This window comes from Anthonomus grandis, chromosome 1 (assembly GCF_022605725.1).
Source record: "Anthonomus grandis grandis chromosome 1, icAntGran1.3, whole genome shotgun sequence".
Taxonomy (NCBI): domain Eukaryota; kingdom Metazoa; phylum Arthropoda; class Insecta; order Coleoptera; family Curculionidae; genus Anthonomus; species Anthonomus grandis.
The window spans coordinates 56,673,557-56,690,916 of record NC_065546.1 but is presented as its reverse complement, the minus strand read 5'-3'; the positions used below and the strand labels follow the sequence as shown (position 1 = coordinate 56,690,916).

Here is a 17,360-nt window from a genome sequence, read left to right as displayed (position 1 = left end):
TTATTAAGGTACCTATGTACTTAACTTACTAAAACGTAAACGTATTTTTTAAAATGTACCTACTAAAAAAAGGTAATATTTATTCAATTAATGCATAGAGGTAAAAGGGTAGGGACCTTTTAACTGGGGAAAATCTAAAATTTTTTTAAATGCAGTTAAGGAGTTTAAGATTAAATTTTAAGAACAGTCTGCAACTGAAGAAAAAAATCACTTCATTTTTATATAATTTAGGAGATCTTTAGGATGATGTAAGGTATTAAAAAAAACAAGACAACTGATATTTCCATTTTTTTTTATTAGAAAAAAGTTAACAAAGAAATATAAAACCCTTATTTACACTTTGGCAGAGTATACATATTGCAAAAAAGAGCAAAAAACCAAAAAAATACAAAGATACTTCGTGTTTTAAGTCCACACATTTTTAAAAAGATTAATTATACTTTTTAAGGGTTTTTTTATCGACAACATATAACAACAAACTGGGAACGAATAATTAATACTATATAGAAAATCGACATTTTTCGATAGTTTTTTTTTAGTTGCTTCTTTGCAAGAAAGAACCGGAACAGGAACAAAAATCAGCACATACTAAGGAAAATGCATATTTTTAAGTCTATGACAAAAAAGAAAAATATTAACAAAATTAAACATTTTTAGACTAGTGCAACGTATAAACAGTACCAAATTAGGAAGAAAATATTAGTCCTAACCTATATTTATAAGCATAAAATTAAAAATACTGTCTTATCAAGTATTATAAGTCCTTTTTTACTGGCTAGAAAGAGTAACAAACTACACTCAGACTCAGATGCAAATTAAACGCAACGTAGAAAATTTTAGAAATATCAAAAAATACATTTATATTAAATTTTATTACATATACAAATACATATTTTAACTTGTTTTTTTTTGCATCTGAGAGTAGAAACAAAATATAAAGCCTACAGAATTACAGAATATAAAGGATTCTGACATGATTTCAGGAACTTTTTTAGGCACTTGTGCAACAGCAAGTTAAATTGTATAAAAAGTAACAAACTAGAAATAAATTATTGAGATCTACAAAAGAACACATACTTATACCTACTTTCATTTTGTATATAATAACAACAAACAACAAGTCAAAAAAATAACTATTTATATACCTACATATATACATGTATAACAATATTTACATTAACTACATATATTTAAACGTTTATATATTATATAAATATATTTAATCGACTAGAAGAAGTAATTTTTTATGGTCATATCATTGGCCTTTATATATTTTTATGTGAAAATATATAAAACTCAAAGAATCAACATAATATTCCAGCTTTAATACAATCAAAAATATGGATAAATGTCAATATTATAACATGATATAAAAAAGGTGATTCCTAACCGGGGTTGGCACTAGGTTGGATTGGTATGGTTAAGTCCTATGATATCGAGGCTGATATAAAAAAGGAGGTAGATAAGAACCTCTATAAGGTTGGCATTAGGTTGGGTTGGGTTGTTTATTTCTATATGTTTTAAATAAGTATGTTCTGAATAAATGGTTAAAATGTCAACTTTTATTTTTTTCTCTGGGCGAAAAGGGGGTTTTGGGATTTTCCTCTGATTTTTTTGTTTTCATGTGTTCTATTAGGAAGGATCTTTCAGTTTCCACTAAAATTAACTAGTAAACTAAAAGTAAATTAAAAACTAGTAAATTAAAAAATGCCAAAATCCGTGAGCCGTCAAGTGCACCAGACCCCATAACTTAATTAAAAAACATAAAATATTTGATGCATGGAGGCAGATCAAAATATTAAAATAGGATTGAGGTTATGTTGGTCCATTGAATAATATTAACAATTTTCATTTGCAATATGAAATTTTCAGGCCTATTTTCACCTGTGATATGGTAGTTATATGAATGGATCAAGTTTTTTTTGTTATAATATTTATCTGTAACTTTCCACATAAAAATACAAATGTGAGGCTATGAATGACACATAATTCAAGTTTTTTCCTAAAATAGTGGACCATCGACCATCCAAAGTTTTTTTTGCATAAAAGGGCTTAAGTAAGTGCAATACACCATTTGCTACTTCCAAAGTTTGGAAATCTCATGTCATGACTCAAGTGCAGGAGGTCGGTTTTTGCAATATAAAAAATTATGACAATTTACGTGTATCTTTCCAGCATGCTAGTATTTTCACCTACGTATTTACGAACAGATCTTCCAAATTATCCAAATTTACCGCTACCGCCAACTGTAATATCCAAATAAATGCAAAATTCACCAATAAAAAGTAGCACAAAAATGGCGTCAACGACCAAGAAAGGAAAGTAGTAAAAAGTTAAAGCAAAAGAAAAAGGCATAAAGGCAAGGCAAAGGCACGCACGAAGCCACGAGGCACGAGCTGGCCTCGGGCTTTTCCGGAATTTAGTTCCTCCGCGACTGTCGCGCTATGCGCGACTTAGATACGCAGAGGTTTTGAACGATGTGACAAATATTGCCTATCATTCGGACACTCTCCCCTTCTTACTTTCTCTATGTCCCATATATGCATCAAAACAATGTTTCTACCTAATGTCTAAAAAAAATAAAAATATTGCTTGAACTCACCTTCAAATGAAAGTGCAACAAATAAACTATAAACGTCTATTTTTTTAATCACGAAACTAACTTTTTACTAAACAAAAATGACACTTTAAAAACATAAACATCGACTACACCGACAAATATGTGATTCTCAACTGGCAAAGCGCGCCAAAAAAGCGTGCTTTACCACTTGCACTTTATTAAATTGGTTAAAAAAAAAGACGATATCAAATACAGAGTATTTTATAGCTTCAGGTTACATAAAATCAATTTATTTTCAAATACCATTGATATATCTTTCGCTCTTGCACTCATAGAGTTCTTATGGGAAGTACCTACTAGAAGGAGTAATCGGACATGCAAGTGCGATACCTCATTTTAAAGGCAATTAAAAAGACTTTTTAAAAATGAGAAAATTCAATATGGCGCCCATAAGAAAAAAAATAAAGTTGATGATGATCAAAAAAAACGAAACGCTCGATTAATCATGTTATAGGACATAAAAAGTGGCAATGAAAAACTGTTTTTAGTTTGCCGATGTCTCTTTCTAAATAAACTCGGTAGAAGGTAAAAACGATTTTGACAAATTTCGATTTTTTTCGGATAACTCCGGAAGTATCCGGAATTTTGAAATTTTTTAAACGTCTTTTTATTAAGCTCCAAATTGCGCAACTTTGCCTCCATTTAACCGACCCTGTAACTCTTACGGTTTCTGAGATTCCAATGGTCACCCTCGAATTTGGGACACCCTGTACATTGTAGTTTTAAGTAGAATTTTTTTTACACTTTTATTCCATGAAAATTGTAAAAAAAAAATATTTCTTTTTCAGTGGTTAACAGAGCCGAAGTAAACACATACAAACCGAGCGGCGACGTATTCAATTCAGGTAAGTCTCTATAAAACTCCTAAAATTTAAAAAGCAAATAAACATTTACTATTTGGCAACTCCGCATTCAATTCGAGTTAAGCTGCAACGTTGCCAACCGACAAAAGATCCGCAACCAATGCGGTTCTAGGCGTTTCATTTTGAAAATGTGCCGCGGTTTTAAAAAAACTCATCATTATATCGACTAGTTTCTTTATAACGTTCCTACGTAATCTCAGCGCATCCGAATCAGTTACAAAAGCCCCAAACTCCCGAGGAGCTCTTTGAAATAATGAAAAAAAGTTACGGAGTGGACAAAACTAAACCGATATGGACCGATAAGGTCGAGGAGTCGCGCCCTTTAGAAAACAAACCATTTTCTGACCGAGAAACTCCGTATATCGAACGGATTCAGACCCGTAGGGGTTCCGATTTTTATAAAAAACCGAATGTTAGTGCTAACTATGAACCGGATTTGACTCCGGAACCGGTATTAGTAAAGGACAACTTGGGTAAGTATAAGTTTTGGTGTCCTGGCATGGATTATAGAACACGTTGTTTTTAGTTTTACCAAAAACCCCCACGAAGCAGCCAAAAACCGTTGCGTCCTACGACAGCCACGCCCATATGGTTTCGAAGGCTGCCGAAAATACTTCTGAGCCACCAGTTGAAGGTAAATAAACGTCACGCCCGTTATTTTATTATTTTTTTCCCCCGAAAACAGCCATGCGAAAACTCCCCAATATGACAACCGGCTGCCATATTTAATATGGCGCCTGCAAACGTCAGAATTACTTAAATTTCGAATGATTTTTGCGGGCCTAAAAAGAGTCATTTCCTCGTTTTAAGTACATAATTTAAAAGACTAAATCCTTAATATTAATTTGCCGACCTACTTGTTGGCATTCAAATCGGTTCATTAGAGTTTTTTTAGTGAAAATGTTGACAAACACGGGACAAATAACGGATCGCTCGGCAGCCATCTTCGAAACTGCTCGCGTATCGATGGCAACCAATTGGTACGTTTACACGGTGACATTTTTCTGTTAGATTTTTTATATTATACAGGGTGTTCGAAAAATAGACGGAGATATTTTAATGTAAAAAAATATGAGAAAAAGGTTTCTATAAACATGGGTCCGAAAATGCACAGTTTTCAAGATACAGGGTGATAAATTTTTTTTTTTGATATTATTTTTTTATTAATATTAACTCGATTCTTTTTAAATTTGGCAGTATTACTTGTTGTATTAATAGGCTAATTCAGTTCTAATTAGATTAAAATTATAAGGTCCAGTGCGGCGTCCCGGGGGACATCTTAGCAAATATTATTAACAAAAAAATGTACACCACTGCCTTTTTTCAACTTTAATATTTGTTGTTTGATTAAGCATTTAAAAATACAACATTTTGGCCTCTTATTATTATAGTGATGCACGGAAAAATGCTTATAAATTAAAAGATAGTCAATACGCCCGCTCGGAAGACTTGCCTAACGAACTCCTTCAACTGAAAAAGAAATTACTTTTCTATAAAAAATCAGCACAGAGTCAGGGACATTTAGTAAAACTAAGAAAAGACCATTTAGTAATAGATAACAAAAACTGGTATTTAGATGACCTGCTAAAACTCGCACCACAAACTCCTGGAACATCAAGTAGCAGCGAATCCCTTAACTCAACACTTGTGAATAGTAGACCCACTTTTCCTATCACATCTTCAGATGGAAATAATGCTCCGGTCCAACAGCTATTACCCCCGCCTAAACCAGTAAATAAGAGATACAACTTTCGTTCAAAAAACTAAAGCAGCCCAACAGGTTTGAGAATAACACACCAACACCAACATTATTATTATCAGAATGTACGTGGACTTAAAACGAAATTCGACCAGTGGCGAAGCGTACGAGTAGACAAGGTAGACACTGTCTACCCAAAATGATCCAGTTATTTGTCATTAATTTATCACGTAATTATTTCATGTAATTGTTGAATTAAAAAAAATTAACACAGAACGTAGTCGCTATCCTTACTATTATCGTTGATTGAATATTTGGGAAGATACGCAACCTTATGGGCTAAAGCGTGACCGCAAATATGCGTGAAAAATAGATGGCGATTCTCTCCAGTATGCGCGAAAATAATTTCGTCCGTCGCTTCTCATTAGTAATCGGCCGATCATCCGAGTCGTGTGGGAGAGTTTTTGCACAGGTTCGTGTTTGCCGTATTGCAATTTGGTAGTTGTTAAAAATTTTTCTTGGATATCATAATCACAAATAGATAGATATATGTAAATGTGTTTAGTTTGTGAGACGATGGCTCCTTTAGGCAAAATTAATCAGTGTGCGTATATTAATTAAGACTTTGATTTATAACAACCTAATATGGGAATCTCAAAATCTTATTAGAAAATCTTTAAAAAAATCTATTTATAAACCTCACAGAAAATTATCTATTTTATCTACAAAAATCAATCCGAACTCTTAAAAATACGGTCTCTTCATGTCTATGAGAGCCATTTTCTCTTTTTCTTTTTTTTACTTTAAGAAAATTTTAAATCAATATATTATGTTTATGGTCTTTAGTGTTTTAAGTATTTTCAATAATTGTTTTCATGATGAAATTCATTCATGAAAAAGATAAAAATAAAGCCTAAAAAGCCTTTAAAGTTATTGAGAAACTGGTTATAGTACGAATGGTAGAAAAGAAGTACGAATAGTATAAAAAAAATAACATATTAAATGAATGTCGAGTAATGTTTTCATTCCTGGAGAGATTATATTTGAGCTTGAAGAAGGTCACTTTGCTGCAGCGGTATTCTGCGACTTCTCTAAAGACTTTGACTGTGTCAACCATGGAAATTGCTCGATAAGCTTTCTAGATATGGGTTTAAGGGAGTTGCTCTAGAATGGTTAAAATTTTGTTTTGTTAGACAAAAAAAAGTTTGTTTGGCCAAATGGCAGTTTGTCTGAACTTTGTGTAGTAAGCAGGGTTCGTTTCTCGGTCCTATTTTATTTCTATTGTATATAAATGACCTGGCGTTTCTCCAGATAAGAGGATTCTTCACTATTTTTGCAGATGACACCACTATCTTATGGGCAGACAATAATAAAAGCACATTAACAAAAACAATTTCTAAAGATTTATTAATGATTAAACAGTGATTTGATGCTAATTTGTTGTCTTTAAACATAGATAAGACTAAATTGTTAAGTTTTTATGTTCAGAGCAGTTCATGATTCACAAGAAAGAATTGGAAGTGAATAATTTTAACAGATTTCTTCGAATTGTTATCGATCATAAACGTAAGTTTTATGGAGATATGTCAGGAGGCAAAAACTGGCTAGACGATGTTATGCTGTTAGAGTGGTTTTAAATGAACTGAGATTGATATCTGCAAAAACGTCTATTTTTTTTTGTCGAAAGTTGGAACTTACTTTCATACAAAAATACCTACAGTATAGAATAACATTTTGGAGTTGCATTAGTAAACGGCTTTTTGACTCGATGTTTGTTTTTAAAAAACGAGCCATTAAATATATGTGTCATAAATCTCCACAGGACATGCAGACCCCTATTTAAAGATACTTTCCTTGTGTTGCTTGTTTATTGTTGAGTCTGCTTGCCTAATATATAAAAAAATATAAATTGTATCTTCAAAATAATGGCTCCTTAAAACGTTATAATATCAGAAAAGAATACAATATTCCAATGCCCATCCCGAAAAGTGAACTAAGAACTCTCTTATTTACTTGAGCATAAAAATGTTTAATCATTTTCCAAATGTCATAAAAGTCTCTAGAAGTTCTCCTCGCTTTAAAAAGTTCTTAACGAAACATCTTAAAAGCAAGTATTTTTATAGCATTAGAATTTTTTTAAGATAATTAGGAACAGGCCAATCGTATATAATTAGTTTTTAGTAAAGATGTAAAGGTTAGAATTTGTGATGTTACTCTAAAAAATTTTTAAGTCGTCTTGCTTTGAAATTGAAAATACATTTTGTGTTTATACTAGTATGTTGAACCCACTATTGTGTATTGTTTTTAAATTATGTGTTAGTAATATGTCGATTAATGTGCCTATTTTATATCATAGAAGTACCATGTCAACAAGTAGGTATCATGTATTTATGAATAAAGTATGTTTTGAATTTTTTGAAATTCGAAATTGTATTTAAAAGAGAGAGAGGTATATAATATTTAATAGGGATGATTCCAACTACTCACTAAAAATTACCTCGTTGAAAAAGTAATTCTTGTTGTAAAAGGGTTATTCAAAACTGCAAGTTATTAAACGTCGTATTTAAAAGTTAAAGATGTTAACTTGTAAATGAGAGAAAGCGTTTACAACAATGTATAAATGATTTTATTTTATATTTTCAAATAACGCCAGAAAAAAATAAAAAAACCATTTTGCCAAATTTCACATTTTTCCTGAATATTAGGAAGTATTTGGCATTTTTCCAATTTTTAGATTGCATTTATTCAATCATTGCATTTATATTGCGCAACTTTCGCCTAATTAAACCATTTATTGCTCATCCTTATTTTGGACATCCTGTATAACCGCGATGAGACCCTTCATACTGTTAAACAAAATATTTGTTTTTTTTTCTTATTAACTTTTTCTAGTTTTAAGAATTAGTAATTAAGTGTTTCCCTGTATTGCAAATTAAAGTGTGGCCTATTTTCGATATTTTATAGTGTTGTTACACCCTTATTCAAAACATTTCAACCCTTATTCAAACATTCATACATTACTTAACCACCACATTTATCTATAACTATCTTTATAGTTATTTATGCGAGATCACAGCGCATTTAAATATCGGCAATAACAAAATAAATAAAAGCGCTGTTATCATCATCGCCCTTGTCTTAAAAAAATAACAAAACGGCCGGGCGGCCAAAGATTTCCGCGTCGTTAAACTGCAAATGGTCAATATAGCGCCGACAAAGAAAAACAAAGTTGATGATGGCTCTTTAAAGACAGAACGTCGTATTTTAAATTTTAAAGGTGTCATCGTATAGGCGAGAAAAAGTGGTCACAATAATTTATTCATTTAATAAATGTTTTTGTCATATATTTTGAAATAACGCCAGAAAAAAATAAAATGATTTTGCCAAATTTCAGTTTTTTGCAAAATTTAGGAAGTATTTAGATTTTATTATAAAAGGACACTATATTGCTCAACTTTCCTCTAATTATTCCACCTCTATTGACGTCCTGTATAACCGTGATGCGGGGTCTTTAAACAAAATGTTTTTTTTTTGTTACTAGGTATCTTTTTATAGTTTTAAGTATAGTTGTAACAACTGGTAATTGAGAATTTTCCTGTGTCGCTTAAAACTTAAAATGTGGCCTATTTTCAATTTCTATTAACATCCTCACTCACAACCCCTTACTTTACAGATGTCACTACGCTGCACATTTTTCAGATATGGAATCACATGACAAAATGGGTTACTTTTTACAAAAAATTATTGATCAAGAAGTTATATTATGATCGGTATTAAGTCTTATGAATTATTTCAATTATTCTTTATAATATTTACGTGAAACCTACTTATATCTTAAAATTTGTTCCACATATTTTTTGTATATTAGTTTTTAGTTAATTAAGTGCAACGGGCTTTTTATTTAAAAACTTGACCCTCTTGAACACAAAATGAAGGAAACAATGTTTGTTGGAATTATAACTTGTATTAAACTTTGTTGGTAATTTTGTAAAAATAGCTTTTTATATATATTTTTGTATTAATTTTTGTCTCAAAAACATATTTTGGTAAGTAATTATTTGTTTATAAAATTTAACTTTTAAGAAATTTCAATATGCCTCCACCCTTAAGTATATCACTTATCACTTGACCACCACATAAATGACACCGTGTTGTATGTTCAAAAAAAATAATAAAAACATAATTGGCAGCATCATCCCATATCTTAAAAAAATATCCAACACGGCCGCGTAACCGGAGATTCCAGCGTCGTTGAAAACCTGACTCAAAGAAGCCAAAATCCAAGTCCACACAGCTAAAATAAATCGTTCCCAGATTTGACGCTTCGCGGCAGCACCACACGGTGCACGAAACTGAACGGCAATCCGATAGTCGACCGGGTACACTTTTTAACACAGGATTGCGTATCTTCCCAAATATTCAATCAACGCTATTATTATATAGTATCTAAACATGATTAATCCGAAGGCGCGCCCCACCTGCCGCACCGATTAAGATAAAAATACAGGGCTGACACCCAATTAATGTATACGAGCCCCAGGAAGACACATTGATATTTGTCTTCCGAAATTTGGAGCATATCGAACCAAATACGCACCAAGCAGGCTACAGAGGTCGGGCCGCATTCAGCCTATTAACGTATGCAAAATTTACTCGCGGGGAAGACATTCGAGCTTTTGTCTATCGAAGTCGACCAGCTATTTTATTATGCTGTTGAGGGTTATTGTTTATGGACACGCTTGATCTGGTCGGCCGCAATACATCTTCAGTTTTGCCTGCATTTGGTGGGGGCGCGTGCTATAGTAATTTAATAATTAATATTTTTATTTTTGGGTGTATAGAATAGTTTTTTTTAGTGGTTATTTATGATCGACTACTCGATATTGGCAATTGTATTTTATTTGTGTTTTTTTGTAAGTAGTATTTATTTTTATCTATCTATCTTTTTATGCTAGTAGTAATTATTTATTCCTTTTTTATATTACTGCATAATTTTTCTCTTTGAGTAAATATTTCATGTGCTTTCATTTTGTATTTCATTAAAGTGAATAATATTGAATACACATTTTTTTCTAATTAACGATTTTTATTGTTTGTCTACCCGAAAAAAAAGTTCATGCTTCGCCACTGAATTCGACACTTTTTTTTCTTCAATAAGTGATTGTGAATATGACCTTGTAGCATTAACAGAGACTTGGCTTAGTGAGGACATAAATTGCTGCGAACTGTTCCCAGCAGAATACGAGGTGCGGAGAAAAGATCGCGATTTCCGTCGCGTAAATCTGAGTCGTGGAGGTGGAGTACTATTGGCAGTTAAAAATCCCATTACTTGTTTAACAGTTGATACTTCACATATCTCAGATCTATTTCCGAATATAGACTTTCTTGTTTGTAAATGTTCGATTTCTTATAAATCATTGTTTGTTCTTGTTCTTTATGTGCCACCTTCAGTAACAGACGATGATTTTGAACTTTTTTTTGAAACATTGTTACCAATTGATATATGTGACCAGTTCCTTATTGTGGGTGATTTTAATGTACCTAGGTATATTAATGATGTGTGCGATAGAAAATCCGTTGCTGTTAATGCTTTTTTGCAATATTTTGAACTTAAACAATGTAATAATGTTCTAAATCAATCAAATAGGTTATTGGATTTAGTTTGTTGCAACTTTGAATGCCAAGTCGCAAGGGATAATTTACCTTTAATAGCTGAGGACGTATACCATCCAGCTCTGGTCATTAATGATATGAGTTTGTGTAAAGCTAATGTAGCATTTAAGGAACGTACTAATCAAAAATCATTTAACTTTAAAAAAGCAAATTTTCCCACTCTTTATAATGATATACTTAACACCAATTGGAATTTTCTAAACAATATTGGTGATGTTAATCTAGCGATAAAAGAATATAACGACACACTCTTTAAAATCTTTGATAAACACATTCCCCTACGCGTAATTTACAAACACCAATATATATGTTGGTATACCAGCGAAATTATTAAAAATATTAAATATAAAGCTAAGATGCACAAAAAATTTAAGTTGACGAATATATTGTTTTACAGAGAGGAATTTTGTAGGATCAGAACGAACGAACGAAAATGCAACTAAAAACAGCCTATAAGTCTTATATAACAAGTTCTGAGGAAAATATTTTAACTGACTCTAGTCGTTTTTGGAACTTTGTTCATAATAAAAATAGGACGTCAACTATTCCAGGCATCATGCGTTATAGGGACAAGAACCTCAATAATCCCCAAGAAATAGTCGACAGTTTTGCACATTATTTTAATTCTGTTTTTCTACGCTCCGGTGCAGCTGCAACACCGACGATAGATGCTACAGCAGCAGTAGTCGTCTTTGACTCTTTTCGCATCACCCCGGTAACCCAACACGAGATCCTCGCTGCTATCGCTTCGCTGAAAAATAAATTCACGGCTGGCCCGGACGGCATCCCAGCATTTTTAATTAAAGATTGTCGATATGCTATGGTACGCTCGTTGGAAATCTTATTTAATCTCTGTTTAAACAAAAAAGAATATCCTATGACATGGAAAGAAGCACGAGTATGTCCTGTCTTTAAGGGTGGTGATCGTGAGCATATCGAAAATATAGACCAATTTCTATCTTGTGTAACTTTTCAAAGGTCTTTGAGAAAATACTTTATTCACGAATCCAGTTTTTAGTCTCTAATAAATTGTCTCTACATCAGCATGGCTTTTTACCGGGAAGGTCCACTGTTACAAACTTAACAATTGTCACTCAATTTATTGCGAATGCCTTGGATAGCCAGAGCCAAGTCGATGTAATTTATCTAGATTTTTCAAAGGCTTTTGATCGCTTGGATCATAATATACTCTTAAATAAACTTCATAGTTTTGGTTTTCTATCGGATTCCTTGATCCTTTTTAAGAGCTATCTCTTAAATAGAAAGCAATATGTCTGTCAACGGGGTTTCTGTCCCTATAAATATACTGCGTCATCGTGGGTTCCCCAAGGGTCAAATTTAGGTCCATTATTTTTTCTCTTATTTATCAATGACTTAAGTGATAAACTAGATCAACAAAAGCTCTTATTTGCTGATGATCTAAAAATCTATTCTTCTGTAACCAATATTCTGATTTGAGGTGTGTAAGTCTGTGGTGTGATGAAAACAGGTTAAATCTAAATGTGTCTAAGTGTAAGGTGGTGTCCTTTTCTATAAGGAAAAATGTAATCGAATTCGATTACACCCTTTCCACAGAACTTACTCGATGTTTATCAATCAGTGATTTGGGTGTGGTGTTTGATAATAAGCTTACCTTTGTGAACCAGATAGATAATATATCAAACAGTGCTAGTAGAGTCTTTGGATTTATTGTGCGAAACTGTCGGGGTTTCAGTAACATAGAAGCCTTAAAAAACTTATATTTTGCTCTTTTACGTTCTAAATTGGAATATGCTTCTATAGTGTGGAACCCTTACTACCAGGTTCATAAATATTCTATCGAAAAAATACAGAGAAAATTTTTAAAGTATTTTTCCTTCAAGGCTGACGGATTTTATCCTCCTCAGGGAATCTCTTACGAAACTCTCCTAACTCGCTTTTCCGTGGAACCTCTTGAAATTAGAAGAAATAGATCGTCGGTCTTGTTGGTGCATAACATATTGCATGGGAAAGTTGATTGTCCTGAGCTACTAGAGAATCTAAATTTTTCTGTGCCGCGTCTCAACTCAAGAAACACAAACTTATTTTATTGCCCAGGGGCCAGGACAAATGTAATGTTAAGTTCACCCTTATACGTAATGTCAGACAATTCAAACAAAATAACGCCATTCTGTGATCTATTTGTTTGCTCACGTAATAATTTTTTAAAGTTTTTACTGAGTTGTTTACTACTTCTTAATGAACTTATATTCGCGACTTGGTATTCTAAAGTTTACGTATCGCATTTGTTATGGTACTCTATTTAGTATGCTTAGCTGATTTGTATTTCGGGTTAAAATGATATTTTTTTTTTTACTCTTTCCTCTCTCTCTGAAATTCTTGTTTTTTTGTTTTTTTTTCTTTTTTTCTCTTAAAATAATTTTTTAGATACTTATAAGCTATTTAGACTTAGTTTATCTTTATATTTTGAACATTTATAATGACATATATATAGGTATGTAATTTATATTGCCCATTAAATGGATATACTGTTGGGCTGTACTGCTTTAAATAAATAAAATAAAAAATAAAATATATATTATTAATAATTTATGCATGGAGGTTTGACATTGATAAGTGTCAGTTCTCCTAGAAAAATAATTAATATTAAAAAAAAATGTATCACCCTGTATCTTGAAAACTGTGCATTTTCGGACCCGTGTTTATAGAAACTTCTTCTCATTTTTTTTTACAAAAAATCACCCATTGAAATATTTCCGTCTATTTTTCGAACAACCTGTATAGTCTTAAAGCAATGAATTTTGTCCTCTTTTTCCCTATAAGACAAAACAGTAAAACACAGTGAGGCGTTGCGTTGTTGTTGCCTTGTTCTTTAATATACGTGACCTACATTCATTTAACTTTGAATATGGACTTTATAGAGTATGTTATCATATTTTATTAAAAAAATATTCATATTATTATGAAAATGTAAATACGTTAATTATTCTCCTAGTTTTTGTACAATTTTATTAGTATTCTGTTGTTAAAGTTGATTCGTAGGGTTTCTTTAGGGTTCTACTTACGTTTGGTTTATTATTTTTATCTATAGTGTTTAGTTTTTACGTAGTTCATCTTGTTCGAGAGCCCCATTTTGGCCCCAATTTAGGTTATTTAGATTATATTATTGTAAATCCCTGTAGTTCTAATTTTCTAGAATTTGTATAGCTGCTTGCTTTGACAGTCAGTATTCTCCTAAAATTATTGATCTTTTTGAGCAAAAACAATGAAGATAATTCCAAATATTTCGAAACTGTTCCATCGGGTTTTAAAAAGGACGCGCGTCAAGGCGTCTTAGGTTAGTGTTTTTGACGTTGACAATAAAAGTGTGTTCCCGAATTTCGTTACAATTGGTGTCAGAAGTAAAGGATATTTGGAAGCTCATTTTAGTGGATGCCTTTAACAAGAAGTCAGGCCAAGATGGAGACCGAGAAATTGATGGAGCTGCTATTAACGAAGTTTGACGAGCAAAAAGTAGAACAAGAAGAACGAGACCGCAAACAAGAAGAAAGAGACCGCAAACAAGAAGAACGAGACCGTAAACAGAAGGAAGAACAAGAAGAACGAGACCGCAAACAAGAAGAAAGAGACCGTAAACAGAAGGAAGAACAAGAAGAACGAGACCGCAAACAAGAAGAACAATACCGTAAACAAGAAGAACGAGACCGTAAACAGAGGGAAGAACAAGAAGAGCGAGACAAGAAACAGGAAGATTTACTTAAGACAATTAAATCTGACCTGAAGAAAGAAAATGAAGACCTGATTCGAATCATGAAAGATGACTTACTGAATTTAAAAGATAATCTTAAAAAGGAGCAGGAGGAACGAGACAGAAAACAAGAGGAACGAGTTTTACAACCTAAAGAAGATCTGGAGAAGAATCAGAAACAATTAATGACTAACTTTGAAGCCACAGTAGAAGAAGAATTGGGACAAGTACAAAAAAAGATCCAAGAACTAGAGATGAAAGTAAAACGGACCCCTCTTTATCCCTATCCTGGAATGCAAACAATGATGAAAGTAAAGCCACCAAAATTCGACGGCAAAGAAGCATGGAGTACCTATTTGAATCAATTTGAGGCCGCTGCTAGGGGAAATCGCTGGGATAACGAAGAAAAGGCAATCAATCTTAAGCTAAGCCTTAGAGGAGAAGCTACAGAAATATTAAGAATTTCGACGTACTGGTGCGTACCTTAGAGATGAGATACGGTGAAGCCCATCTACAATAAGTGTACCAGGGTCAATTGAAATCTAGAAGACAACAACCCGAGGAAGGACTTCAACAGTTTGAGGCCGATGTTGCTCGATTAGTAAATCTGGCTTACCCTTCAGCCCCAACAGAGTTCCGAGAACAAATTTCTATAAATTGTTTTATTGACGGAGTTCGAGATCCAGATACTAACCACGCTCTAAGGATGGCTCATCATAAAAGTATTTCAGAAGCTTTGGCTCATGGACTAGAGTATGAGGCAGCTTTTCAAGCAACTAGAAGACAGACACGAATAAGACAAATCAGAACTCCGGAAAGTGATCTCAAAGATCGCCTAAAGAAGATTGAATCATTATTAGCGAGGAAACCTAAAAGACCATTGCAATGTTGGAATTGCAATGAGGAGGGGCACCTTAAACGTCAATGCCCCAAGCCTTTAAGAGATCCAAGGAACCAGGAAAACTTCAACCAGTCAGCTTTATGGGGCGCAAGCTGGCTGGGTGCTACCAAGCCCCACGTATAAGACTAAACCGGCTGCCACATCCTGGAGAGAGCTTGGTAGTACCGGGAAAAATATGCGGCCGTGAATGTGAGATGGTAGTGGATACAGGATCAAGTCATACTATCGTGAAGCCGAACATCGTAGCACACTGTAGGCTTTCAGCACCACCCAATTTAATTCTGGAGTCTGCAAATGGAAAAAGGATCCCGATTCTTGGATTGCATGAAGCTACAGTCACCATTGGCTTAACAACATTCCAACAGCCAGTACAGAAATAATGGATGATGTCATATTAGGATTAGATGTTATGAATGCTCAGCAGTTTAAAATGTATGTATATAACCGGATATTGACGACGAGAAATGAAGAGATTTTTATGCACCACCTATATGAAGATAAAGTAAATACCAGAGTCGTTAAGACCTTTGAATAAGGATATTACCATACCAGCAAATTCAGAGGTGGTGATTAATGCTACAACTGGAGGAAAAGAGGGAGAAACTGTTTTGATTGAGCCCATGGAAAACTGCAAACTATATGGTAAAGGAATTTTTCCAGCCAAGACTTTATCTACGCAGAAGAAATCTACTGTTTTGGTTCGAATGGTAAATTTAAAAGGATATAATCAACACCTGAAACAAGGAGAGAACATTGGGGTATGCTCTGAAGTAGTGGCAGTCATAAAAAATGCTGATAGAAGTCGTTATTCCAACAGACCTTTTCCTGTATGTTTACAGAACCTATTTGAAGAATCATCTGCCAATTTAACCATGGACCAGTGTAGTAAATTGCGACGTCTCCTTGAAAAAAATCAAGATGTATTTTCCTTGCACGATAATGACCTGGGAAGAACTGATTTGGTGCAGCATCGAATTAACACTGGAGACAATGCTCCGATTAAACAAGCACCTCGAAGAATTCCGATAGTTAAACAAGGAGAAGTTTCCTCAATGCTTCAAGAAATGAGGACACAAGGAGTGATAGAACCTTCTCAGAGTCTTTGGACATCCCCAGTTGTGCTAGTGAAGAAAAAGGATGGATCCACTAGATTGAATGACATTACCAAGAAAGACAGTTATCCCCTACCAGGAATTGACGACACCCTGGACACGCTATCAGGTTCACAATGGTTCTTAACACTTGATCTAAAGAGTGGATACTGGCAGGTAAAGATGCACACAGAAGATAAGGAAAGGACCGCATTCTCGACTGGAACAGGACTTTGGCAGTTTACAGTCAAGCCCTTTGAACTCTGCAATGCTCCAGCTACCTTTGAGAGACTTATGGAAACAATTTTACGTGGAATGACTTGGGAATCATGTTTAGTTTATCTGGATGACGTCATCATACTGGAAAAAACATTTGAAGATCATTTGAAGAATATTCAAAAGGTATTTGTTAAACTTCGAGAGGCCAACCTGAAGCTAAGTCCTAAAAAATGTTGCTTATTTCAAAAAGAAGTTCGATACCTTGGTCATGTAATATCAGAAAAAGGTGTCAAGACTGATCCAGATAAAGTAGAGGCAATCGAAAAATGGCCACGACCCACTGACAAACACCAGTTTATTACAGAAGATTTGTAAGAAATTTCGCTAATCTTGCAAAGCCTCTACATAAGCTCACGGAGGACAAAATGGTATTTAGTTGGTCAACAGACTGTGAAGAAGCATTTCAACGGTTAAAAAGAGCACTATGCACATCTCCAATTTTAACAAATCCGATTCCTGGACAAACTTTTATTTTGGATACCGATACGAGTAATGTTGGAATTGGGG

At 33.5% G+C, this 17,360-nt stretch overlaps 1 protein-coding gene across 50 annotated transcripts in view; it reads left to right on the top strand.

The window, feature by feature from the left end:
• Positions 1-17,360, top strand: part of LOC126742793 (uncharacterized) — a 255,085-nt gene that overhangs the window by 51,833 nt on the left and 185,892 nt on the right. For all 50 annotated transcript variants that reach the window (XM_050449953.1, XM_050449852.1, XM_050449861.1 and 47 more), the window contains 3 exons: positions 3,409-3,465; positions 3,684-3,956; positions 4,010-4,117. In XM_050449953.1, the coding sequence (XP_050305910.1) occupies positions 3,737-3,956; positions 4,010-4,117 (328 nt within the window). In that variant the 5' untranslated portion in view covers positions 3,409-3,465; positions 3,684-3,736. The remainder of the gene's footprint in view (positions 1-3,408; positions 3,466-3,683; positions 3,957-4,009; positions 4,118-17,360) is intronic.